The sequence below is a fragment of the Lithobates pipiens genome, unplaced genomic scaffold, assembly GCF_037356315.1.
Source record: "Lithobates pipiens isolate NorthernLeopardFrog02 unplaced genomic scaffold, aLitPip1_a1.2 Scaffold_25, whole genome shotgun sequence".
NCBI lineage: Eukaryota > Metazoa > Chordata > Amphibia > Anura > Ranidae > Lithobates > Lithobates pipiens.
Window position 1 is genome coordinate 204,737,360 of NW_027507787.1, and position 12,911 is coordinate 204,750,270.

Sequence of the window (12,911 nt, forward strand, 5' to 3'; positions counted from 1 at the left end):
CGTTTTTAATTTGCCTTCTATGCCGCATGTTGCTCAGCCTCTGTAAAACGCATGAGTTTGACAAGTTTTCAGTCCTGCTCACAGGTTGTATTTCATGGTGTGCTTCGGTCACCAGGTGCAGGCCTTGCCAGAAAAAAAAAATAAGAGGTATCCATGTCAAAAAGGTAAAATATGGTTACTTTTAATGTGTATTTCTGGCCTGTGTGTCAGTATTTTTAGTTCACCAAATACTGGATTTTTGTTGTCCTCTCATACATGGTACATGATTTTGCCTTCACATGTTAGGCAACTACTGCAGTGGTGAATGCCGTGACCCATCACTTTTATAGGTACCAACGTGTTGAGATGATAGTTTCTAATTGGCTCGTGAGGTGGCAAGTCTTATTACCTCTCTCATACAGCATACATTAAACTGTTTCAAGTTCTTTGCACTACTCACTTTGTTGGCCTGACATGCTTGTCAGGTTCTGTAGGCCCGAGTTTACGTTCTTAATTTGCCTGCTTCACTTCGGATTACTCGGCCTCTGTAATTTTATGTGACTTACATTTTCTCATTCCTACACAACACATACGTCATCTTTAGCCACGGTAAAGAAGAAGAAAAAAAAAAAAAAGACAACTAAGGGTTAATCCATGTCAAGGTAAGACATAGGTTTTTTTGTTGTTTTTTTCAGTCTGTTTAAGGTATTGTTTGTTTCTTCCAAATATTGGAAATCCGTGGGGGTTGTTACAAACGTTTTTTTGGAACAGACATCGGTCCGCATTGATTTGAGTGGTAGTTTTTCGTGTGGATTTCTACATATCAACAGGTTGCACAGAGTTCATTCTTGCAGTCCATTTCAGGTTGATATTTCTCATCTCCCTTTAACACCAGGTTTGTTGTCATTGCATACAAGATCATTCTTCACACTGTAGGTATTATGGAATCACACCACTGCAGTGTTGCCCATCATGTTCATGGGTACCAGCAGGTTGAGATGGTCGTTTCTAATTGGCTGGTACAGTGGCAGGTCTCCTCATGCGTTTCCTCACTCAACATACAGTCTTACGTCAGGGTGTTTTCACCACTCATATCATTTGGCTAACACATTTCCAGATGTCCTGGGCAGGACTTTTATGTTAATTTGCCTGCTATGCTTCAGGTGATTCGGCTTTTGTCTAAATCCCAAGACGGACACGTTTTAGCAATGCACAATCATGACATCTCACTACTCATATAGCTTGCTTGACAGGTCTTCAGGTTTCATAGGCCTGCGTTTACGTTTATAAATTTGCCCGATATACCTCAGGTAACTCGGCCTTGCTAGTTTCTTGAGACTGACACGTTTTTAGTCTTGAACAACGTATACTCCATTTAATCACGATTCCCTTTTGGAGATCGTTTAAAAGAAGAAAAAAAAAAAGTAACGAGATTTTCCTTTCCTTAAGGTAAGTTTGGGGTGCATTTGGTTATAACTCTTGCTTACGACAGTGTTGTTCTTGATTGTATAGGTCATGTCACAGGCAGAAGATATGGAAGACATATGCCTCCATCCCTTATGCTCCAGCTAGGGGTTCTGAACATGGTAGCATGGCTTCCTTAACCTGGACTGTCCCAAGACTCATGGCGGAACTACGACACAGGGGTATTTCGTAACCGGCTCGCAAAGTAGAGCTATTCAGATTATTATTCCCCTATGCTTCAGGCTCTAATGCCGAGCAGGTAACCCTACGGTCTGTTCCCTCGTCCCTTTCAGATTCATGCCACCCTAAACTCACTGGAAACCTCCTTTTAGGAGTTGGAGGCCAGGGTTGAGGTTTTGGAAAATCCTCAGAGTCAGGCCCAAGAGGCTCCTACTGTTCTAGGGACATCAGCAGGTTCTGGGACCCCCTTAGTACCACCATGCCCTGTACCTTTAGGTAAAAGTGCTCCTTCCATTAACCTGGTGTGCTACCAGGAACGTCCAGGGCATTCCAGAGTTTACTCCTGGCCCCAGCTCATTCAGCAGACATAGCGGATTCTTTCAAACTTCTCCCATCACTGACAGTGGCATGAGATAAAATGGAGGGGTCTGTATTTTTCTTCTTCGCGCAGGCACTCAGCTGGATACTCACCCATATAGAATGCTGTCAAGAAGTCATCACTCTGGGTGTTTTTCTGCTCCTCAAATGTTCCAAACAGGCCCTCTACAGAAGCTGACATCAGTTCTCTCTGCTCTCAACATCCCACTGGTGGCAAGAAAAATAGAAGGCCCAGTGACTGTACTTGCGTTCCTGGGATAATGCTGGATACTCAGGCTATGTAGGCCGGGTTTGCCTGCAAACAAATTAGAATCAGAGACCGGATACATGCGTTCACGATCTCCCAAACCTATTCCACGGTAAAATTGCAATCACTGTCAGGCATGCTAAATTTTGCAATGAGGATCATTCCCCAGGGTAGGTCGCTCATTTCTTGTTTGTTGGCCTTGTGGCCTTCAGCCCCCAACTCTGACTCTTGGGTCAAGTTAGATTCTGTGGCTTTATCCAACTTATGTATTTGGGACGAATTCCTCTAACACTGGAATGGAATCACCATGTCCATCCCTGCAGAGTTTTTTTTTCTCCTCAAGTCTTGACTGAAACAGCAGCCACCAAATACTATGCGGCTATTTTTTTACTCGTCATGTCTTTTGTACGTAGGCTAATTTGGCTGTCCCTTCAGTTTCTATTTCCACATACACTGTAGGTTCATCAGTGGTGTAAAGAATACAGCAGCGGATGCTGTCCCTTTTTAATTACGTGCCATTTTCCGACAGGTCCCAGACTCAGACGCCTGTGCCACACTGACCTCGCATTTCTCGCTGCCAGCGGTGGACTAGGTTCCCACTGGGCTGATGTGGCAGTTTTGATCTACAAGTCATTATCCAACAACACCAGGAAGGCTTATGACGCGGCCTTGAATACCTTCCAGGCTTTCCAATCTCAGTATCCTGGGAGCGATTGTCACAAACATTCAATATCTACTGGTTTTCATTGCCTTCTGACACTCATAGCTCAAGCTATCCTACAGCCCTTTCAAGACATATCTGGCAAGAATTCTACTCCCTGGTGCTCCCCTCTCCTCAGCACAGTTCATGAAACATTGCCTCACCTTGCTGTCAAACCTAAGTTTGGACCCCAAAGCTTATTCTGGCGATTCTTTCAGGATAGGTGTGGCTTCAGCTGCTTCTTGCCAAAGGAAACCCCGTTCATGTGATCAAGAAGTGAGGTAGGTGGAATTCAGCAGGTTTCTCCAGATATATCCCTGAGCCACATGTTGAGATGTCATGGGCTTCCATGCATTTGGCTGGTTAATGTTACATACTATTACTTTCAATTGTTTGCTAGCTCATCCTGTCTTTATTTTTGCCCCCTTTAGGCATACTGACCATGCGACTGCAGCACACCCAAGGTCACTTTTCCCGTTTTCCCCGCATACCTTTTCCTAATACGTCTACTAGAGACTCAGTACAGACAGGAAGACTGTATTTTTAGGAGTCGTCGGGCTGTATTTAAACCTGGCCTCTATCCTCCATTGCCTGTCGAAGGTTCTCTCGTGTCCTGTCCACCCTTCCCCTTTTCTTTCTATTTCTTCTCTTTTACTCGAGCATGCCCCCTTTAGGCATACTGCCCATGTGACTACGACACACCCAATGTCACTTTTCCCATTTCTCCTCATACCTTTTCCTAATACGGTCTTCTCTCCATTGCACAGCTACCCTCTCTAAAGAAAATTATTGTATCTAGTACTTTTCTGCTGCATGTCCATATACACAGTTGTGTACATACACAAACTAAATTTGCTGAAGCTTTGAAGAAAACATGTAGCAAGACATTTGCAAGCTGTCATTTGTAACATCTCACTGCAAAAATGATAATATTCTCCCTGTATTGCTCGTCTGATAGGCTTGAATCCTTTAGGAATCAGAGATTTAGTACACAGATCAGGAGTCTTGCATCACCCTTTGTAATCTGTAAGCTTGTTCTGGGTCAGTGGCTCAGTAATTAAACATTTTATATCTCAGCTAGAGAAGAAGCGAATTTGCAATCTTTGCGCTCTTGTCATATCAGCTTGCAAATCTGTGTGCTGGTCTTACATAAAAAGGAGTAAGAGAAATTTGAATATTCTCAGACACCCTTTAGCTATTAATCTGAGAGTTGGGACAGAGGAAACAGCTCGTGCAAATATAGTATGAATACATGTGAAAACTAGAAGCCATTTTATCAGAAAAATTGGATCCTTGAATGCTAGAACAGATTTTTGGCCGACTACCATACGAATACAGGCCTAACCGGTTTTGATCAGAAGTTAAGCAGTGCGGTGGCAAACAGCACATGGTTCTTGCCCCAGGGAGGAAAAAAAAAACGTATGCTAAGATGACGTATTTGGGAAAGCAGTCAGATATGCTCTACTAGCAAGTAGAACAGAGAAGAGAGGCACAACTGTGTACCAGGTACATCAGACAAAGCTCAACCCAAATCTTCTTGCTTCAAACACACATTAGTCAAACATCATAACAGATCATTTTGTTGTGTGTTGTCCCAGGATATGTGCAAATGTGCAGTGTGCGTCTTGTAACGTGCCAGGGAGGAGATCAAATGCGTTGATGGGTCTAACACCCAAAAAAAAACGATTTTGTGTTACTCACTGTAAAGTCCTTCTCTGAAGCACATTGAGGGACACAGCTGCTTCTTGGTCATGGATGAAGCAGCAGCAGCTGTGTCCGCCAAGAACGCAAGAGAAACCTATATTTCAACTATTGGTTAACCACTCAGTGACCGACCGCCCTTCATTGTACTTCTGATGAGTGGCTGCTGTAGGCAAATCGATGTACTGGTACATTGCTGCCTACTTCCAGATTGTGCACAGTGGGAGCCTGTCAGCAAGTCCCAGTAATGATTCACAGGCAGGACCCACTGATTAGCTGTTTACAACCACAGCCCAGAGCTCTGTGTTGACACAGCTCTGTACACAGGGAACAATCTGTTTCTCAAAGCAGGGATGAGAAACCTAGAGACCAACCAGTAAAAGCAGCACACAGAGAGTGGATGCGAGCCCTTTACTGTTTTATCAGCTGCAATGAGTAGCAGAGGAATGGAGTAGTTATGAATGGACTTTATGTTGCGATTCTGTGGACACAGATTAACGCATGAATTAGTTTGGCACTAGAGCAGTTTAAACATGGGATACCTTCTTTCTATATTGATTATTGTATATTGATGCCCTTTTATATAGATTGAGGTAAACTGCAGATTGTCACTGTAATTATCGCATTTATCGCAAAGGGTTGCAGATTTATCTATTGCATATGAATGCAATATGTGCATATACAGGTGTGTATGCTACACAGGCTGCCATTTGAAGGATCACATAGGATTACAAATTTCTTTGTTTATGATCGCAACTTTTAATTGCATAAGATTGCACTGACTGTAGTCAGTAATATTAGGATTTAGTACAATAACCATATGCTTTCTTTTGGATAGCGCAGGATTATATTGTTATAAAACTTATTTGGCACAAGCATATGGGACGTGATCAATGATAGCAGCTGTCTTTTAATCATCTCTAATTATCATTTGGATTTTAACATGGTAGCTTGCAAGACTGTTTTTTTTTACACAATACAAATAGTTAGGCACATATTTAACCCCTTTATTGCCCTAGATGTTAACCCTTTCCCACCCAGTGTCAGTTAGTCTCCCCCACCCCCTCCTGTCAGCCTACCGCACTATAGCAGTCCCATCATAAGCCATTGATTGCCACCATTAGTAGTATAAAAAAAAAAATAAACTCCAGTATATTATATATATATACACACACACACACCATAGTTGGCAGACACTATAACTTTCATGCAAACCAATCAATATAGACTTACTGGGATATTTTTTTTCTATCAAAAACATGTAGCAAAATACATTTTGGCCAAAATTTATGAAGAAATTTTAATTTTTTGGGATAGGTTTTATAGCAGAAAAGTCAAATTTTTTTGGTTTTCTTCAAAATGTTGGTCTTTTTTTCATTTACATCGCAAAAAAACAAAACCCAGTGGTGATGAAATATCACTAAAATAATGCACTATTTATGTGAAAGAAAGATGTCAGTTAGTTACTTCTTATTCACCAGCGACATTCCTTGACCAAGTTGTACTGCACTTCACGTAAGAAAAGTGAGGTCTATGGCAGCAAAAGTAGCTGGATAGAATTACAATGTTTTTGGAAGGCAAGACAGATCTCACACACACACACAAATATCAGTAGTAAAATTTACCACTACTTCTTTGCAGGGAACATACAAGTGAGGGGAATTTATCAAAACTGGAGGAGACAGCGGCTGTCAGTCAGCCAGCCAATCTGGGAAGAGAGGACGGGTGGGTCGGGTCAGGGCTCCCTGTCCGAATGGACATACGGAGCTGTGACTAGGCTCAGGTGCCCCCATAGGAAGCTGCTGACTGTGAGGGGCACTCAATAGGAGGGAGGGGCCAGGAGAAAAGAGGGACCCGAGAAGAGGAGGATTGGGGCTGCTCTGTACAAACCACTGCACAGAGGAGGCTTACTTCCACTTTAACTGAACAAAATGAAGACTATGTTGTAGAGCTGCACAATTAACCGTCAAGAATCGTTATCCGATCTCGACTAAAGTGCTTCACAATTCTTTCTATGCAAAGAACTCTCTCTGCTGTTCTGAAGCCACAGCTCTCAAAAGAAAGGAAGAGAAAAACTGGGCAGTCTGCCAAGAATCAAAACATTTTTTTATCAGTTGAACTCAAGTATAAACATTGTAACAATTTGTCAAAGGAATAGACTGTTAGGCCCCTTTCACACTGACGTTACGTTCAGGCCCGCCTGTCAGTTTTTCAGGCGGACATGAACGGGTGCTCCATAGAGCTCTATGGAGCGTTGGATGTCAGCGGTGACATGTCCGCTGACATCTGACCCGCTCCGATCCGAAAAAGTGTAACGGAGGAAAAAGCTATTTTTCCATCCGTCTGCGGATCGGATGACGACGGGCACTGCGGTCTGTCGTCATCCGATCTCCCATAGGGGAGAGTGGCGCTGTGACAGGTCTGTCCCTGCGCAGTATGCAGAGACGGACCTGTCATCTACCTGCTCAGCGGGGATCGACGGAGTGATCCCCGCTGAGCAAACTGATATCCCGTGTGAAAGGACCCTAAGTGAAAAAAAAAAAAGTTTAACCACTTAAACACTAAACCTTTTTCTGACATTTGTTGGTTTCAAGTTAAAATCATTTTTTCCCCGTTAGAAATTACTTAGAACCCCCAAAACACACACACACATATTATATATATATATATATATATATATATACATATACATATACACATATATATACACATACACACACACATATATATACATATATATATTTTGTAGACACCCTAGAGAATAAAATGGTGGTTGTTGTAATATTTTATGTCACAATGTATTTGTGCAGCAGTCTTTCAAATGCAAATTTTTTTTTTAATTACTTTTATTTAAAAAAAAAAAAAAAAAAAAAAAAAACACAACTAACCAGTAAAGTTAGTAGTGAAAAGAATCGTGATCTTTTTATTCTAAGCAACAAAAAAAAATAGCGATTCTCATTTTGGCCAGAATTGTGCAGCTCTACTATGTTGCCTCTGTGCTTAGAGGGTGGAGACCAAATAGCCACAGTTGGTGCAGTTTTCAGTCAATTGGCTGCTTCAGACTTATCAGAATCAACAACTGAGCAGAACCACCGTATTTAATCAAAATATATGGCTTTGCTTATGTATATTGAATTAAAAATTACATAGGAAAAAAAAATACACAACTACAAAAATACCGATACTGAGCTTTTACGTGTTCAACAAGCAAAAAAACACATTATTATAATAATAGAGTAGTCACCTGATAAAAGAGTAGCCTTTTTCTGGAAAAACACGAATTTCCATAATCTGTCCAAACACACCAAATGTCTGTCTCATTAGCTGCTCTGTAATGAAAATAAATGTTAGATAAGTAATAGAACCATCAACTGGGAGTCAGGAAAGTTCTATATCACTTAGGACAATCGCAGAAAAGAAATGTGTAGCCTGTGTCATTGAAAAGCCAGAAAAACGCATTTAAAGTTGGACACGTACAACTTTCTGTTCAAATATATTCCTCAATAGGCACAAGGTAAATTAATTCACTTTGTGTGCAAATGTCCTTGCAAACCCAGTTACTACTTTGTAAAAGGTAGCAGTCAAACACTGTGGAATATAACCTCTGCAGAGCTGTGGGAGGGGCAAACCCATCCACTACTGGCTGCCTGCAGAAAACTATACGGAAGGATGTGTGTGGTGTTGGGGGAAGACAACACCAGTCAACCTGCACAAGGAGAAAGAGGAGTATTGACCGGCCTTTATTACAGGAAGCTTCTGTTCAAACGTAACATTTTACCCAGTATTACCACACAGATGATCTGGAATAAAAAAAAAAACAAAGAGCACCAAGATGCAAGTAAGAATACACATGCTCCTTGTATTTGGACAAAATTTGATTGGAGCTCAGTTTTAAAAGCTGCATTTGTTCCCTCCTCAGTCTCTCTTCCACATCGCCAACCTGGAAGGTCCAGTGCATGCACCGATGCAATGTCGTTTTTTTGGCAGACATTTGAGATCCGGGGAGAGACCAGTGGTGCATCTGTGCACATGTGGGGTTTTTCTGTGCATGGCCATGAAAACCTCAATTTCGAATGTTTGGGCACCCTAGTTGCCAGTGGCATTTGAACACATGCACCCCAAAGCTCAGCAAGTGTGGAGATCCATAGCACACTGCCTTCTGGTATAGCTATGATGTAGCAATCCTAGAAGGCAGTGAAGCTAGGCCTAGGCTGAAAACCAGGAAGTGCTGCCTTGCACATCTAAAAAAAAAAAACTAAAACATACTGGACCAAAAAAATAAAAATAAAGTTGCTACAGGGAGTTAAAGCTCCACTTTAGGCCCCTTTCACATTTGTGCAACTTGTCCTGCCACTTGGGACTGCAAAGTCGCATGAGAAGTCGTACCCCATGATTTCTAAAGAGTACCCTTCATATTTGTGTGACTTCAAGTCAGTGACTTCAAAGTAGTCCCTGCACATCTTTGGTCCGACTGATGCGTTTTGAGGTCCAAAGATCACAAAATAACACAGGCATTGCTTAAAGTCGCATCAAAATCTCAGCAAAATCGCGTGACTTTCAGGTCACACAAGTGTGAAAGGGGCCTAAAGTGCGAGAGAAAAAAAACAAAACAAAAACAACTTAAAGCCAGCCATAATTATTTAAGTACATTACCCAGCTTGCTCTAAAGATCTGCCCAACTCTGAGGTTTGGCAAACACGAATAATGCCCTGTACACACGATCGGAGTTTCCGGAAGAAAAGTGTGCGAACGGATCATGCTGTCGGAAAATCCGATCGTGTGTGGGCTCCATCAGACTTTTTCCGTCGGAATTCCGACACACAAAGTTTGAGAGCTGGATCTAAAATTTTCCGGCAACAAAATCTCATTGTTTACATTCTGATCGTGTGTAGACAATTCCGACGGACAAAGTGCCACACATGCTCAGAATAAAATTACGAGATGAAAGCTATTGGCTACTGGCCTGTTTACAGTCCCGTCGTACGTGTTTTACATCACCTCGTTCTGAACGATCGGATTTTCCGACAACTTTGTGCGACTGTGTGGGCCAAAATCCGTCGGAAAAAATCCCAACGGATTTTGTCGTCGGAATGTCCAACCATGTGTACAGGGCATAACATATTTGTCACATACAAACACTGACAATACTTCATCTGAACACAAACTCTATCGTCACTTAGGAGTAACCATTTCTCAGAAGCATGCTGTGCTGTGCACAGTCAGATCACAATCACACACATGTGGAAGAACATAACTATCTGCAGTAGCACTCTGCATTTTCAATACTATGAGCTTGCACAGGAAAAATACATCCTACTCACCCCAAATGTTTAAGCAAAGTGAGCCTATACGATAACATATTCTAAATATCGGTTTTAGAAAGTCAATTTGCCATTTATATTCAGAAAGAGGCAAACCAGTTCATATTTTCAAGTAACTCTGCTATCAGGAACTCTACAATGGGGTTTTTTTTTTTTTTACGTCTATAATAAGCTCTACCATTAGAAAGCATAGATTGACATCTCTTATTAAATCTATAATGAGAAATTAAGAACTATACAGTGTGGTTCTTTATAAGGGCTGTAATCCTTTATCAGGAATATGGTTGAGCGGACACCTGGATGTACGGGTTCGACCGAAAAAAAGTTTGAGTTCGGGACCCGAACCCCATTGAAGTCAATGGGGGCCTGAATGTTTGAGGACTAAAATGGCTCTAAAAAAGTAATGGAAAGGGCTAGAGGGCTACAAATGGCAGCAAAATGTTGTTAAGAGCATGGCAAGTGCTCTGCAAACAAATGCGGATAGGGAAATAACTTAAAACATAAAATATATAAAAAAAAAAAAAAAAATATGCTGGAGGCCCCTTTCTCAGAAGAGGTACAGGAAGTCATTAAGAACCTCAAATCAGGTTCTGCTCCAGGCCCCGGTGGTCTCCCTAACCCCTATTACAAGACATTTACCACCACCCTGACTCCACATTTGACACAATTTTTTTAACGGAAAGACACAGGGAACCCCACCTCATTCTCACCTAAACACAGCCTACATTGCAGGAATACCGAAACCGGATAAAAAAACCCGGAAGAAGTCAGTAATTATAGACCCATCTCCCTCATCAATAGCGACTTAAAAATGCTTACCAAACTCCTTGCAAATCATCTAGCTTCCTTCATTAACTGATATGTACATAAGGATCAAGTGGGGTTCATCCCAGGCAGACAGGGCCCTGATGAAATCAGAAGAGCCATAGACAGACAGTCTCCACCCTCCAGATTAACTGGCCAGAAGGTCCAAAACAATCAGGCATGCCTTTATCACTGGACCTTCAAAAGGCCTTTGATTCGGTCTCCTGGCCATACATCTTTACAATCCTTCAACGTTGGGGGCTTTGGCGACAAGTTTATGGGCCTGATCTGAGCTCTTTATTCAAATCCTAAAGCCTATATTAGGCCACAACTCCAAACCAATACATACAGCCAAAGGCACCAGACAAGGTTGTCCTTTATCTCTGCTAATCTTTGCAATAGCAATTGAGACACTCGCCATCTCCATTCGCCGGGACCCCAACATACAAGGCGTTCAATGTGGCTCTCAGATTCACAAATGTGGCCTGTTCACAGACAACACACACTGATGCCTAGTCACGGATTCCTATCTTGGGGAAAAAGACACACGGTCATTTGCGTCCCTCTCCTTACATTCACACCTAGGGGTCAGTGGTTAAGTTCCTCCTCTCTGGCACAGCTAGCTCCCATTGGGGGTGTCCAGGGAGGAGGTACACCTCCAACCATTAACAGGAATACCAACCCTCCACTCTAACACTACCATGTCTGTCTAAAATGATTTTACATTTTATATCTGGCATGTTACACTCGATTCATTTTGTTGTGCTGCCTGTAACCTTGTAACCTATGTTTTGACTGAATCGATATTCCGAATGTCACTTTCAAATGTGTTATTGTTGTGATATAAAATACTTTGAAATTAAAAAAAAATAATAATCTTGACCTAAGAGGACGAGGTCCATACGGAAGTTGAGATGGTGGTGTAGGTGGAAGCGCCGGTGGAGGAGGACCAACACTGGTTTTTGTTTTTAATTTTTTTTTTTTTTATTGGAGTACACCCCAAAAGAGTGAGAAAGATCAAAAATACAACAATGGCTGGGTAAGGCCGGTATACATGTCTATTCTGCACAAGGTACAAGTCCTGTGGGATCCATGCCTGGTTCATTTTAATGAATGTGAGCTTGTTCACATTGGCTCTGCACAGGCGGCTGCGCTTGTCTGTGATAATGCCCCCTGCTGTGCTAAATACACGTTCAGATAATACACTGGCCGCAGGGCAGGGCAGCACCTCCAAGGCGTAAAGGGCAAGCTCAGGCCATGTGCCCAATTTGGAGACCCAGAAGTTGAAGGGGGCAGACCCATCATTCAGTACGTTTAAGCGTGTGCACACATACTTCACCATGTTGGTGAAATGCTGCCTACTGCTAACACGTTCCATATCAGCTGGTGGTGCTGGTTCTTGTGGCGTGCCAACAAAGCTTTTCCACATTTCGGCCATGCTAAACCCTGCCTTCTGAGGTGCTGACGGTGCACCGGCTGCGTTGGCGACCTCTTCCTCCTCCTCTGCCTTCGCCTTGTGCTTCCACTGTGCCCCCGCTGTCAGGTGGGAATGCCACCAGCGTGTGCTTGTACTCGCGCATCTTATGATCACGCTCCAGTAATCAGCACCAGTTAGAATGTGGGCAACTCGGCGGTCATTGCGGAGACACTGCAGCATGTAATCGCTCATGTGTGCCAGGCTGCCCAGAGGCAACGAAAAGCTGTCCTCTGTGGGAGGTGTATCGTCTGTGTCCTCTGTATCCCCCCAGCCACGCAACCAAAAAAATAATTTTGCTCCAATTTTTTTTTGGGGGGAATAGCAGAATAAAACAACAGTAACCAAAGTGTGTATCTCACACGTACAGATATGAAGTAAATGCTATTCAAAAAAAATATTTTTGCCCTAAATTATGAAAAAAATTATACTATTAAAGTTGCTCTAGTAATCCAAAAAAAACAGACTCTACCGTCTTCATCTGATCCCCCATAGAGGAGACCGACCTGTTATCTGCCTGCTCAGCATGGATCGACAGTGTGATTCCTCATTGAGCAAAGCGGAGCCCGTACACGGACAAGTCAGTGCGAAAGGGCCCTTAGACTGAAAAGCTAAGGGTCCATTTTATCAGGTGAGTGGGGTCACTGAAGGGGGGAGTGTGTC

General features: G+C 42.5%; 1 protein-coding gene across 1 annotated transcript in view; it reads right to left on the reverse strand.

Annotated features, from left to right (window-relative positions):
- Nucleotides 1-12,911, reverse strand: part of TIAL1 (TIA1 cytotoxic granule associated RNA binding protein like 1) — a 53,288-nt gene that overhangs the window by 14,543 nt on the left and 25,834 nt on the right. The window contains exon 9 of the mRNA XM_077455472.1: nt 7,894-7,978. Within this exon, the coding sequence (XP_077311598.1) occupies nt 7,894-7,978 (85 nt within the window). The remainder of the gene's footprint in view (nt 1-7,893; nt 7,979-12,911) is intronic.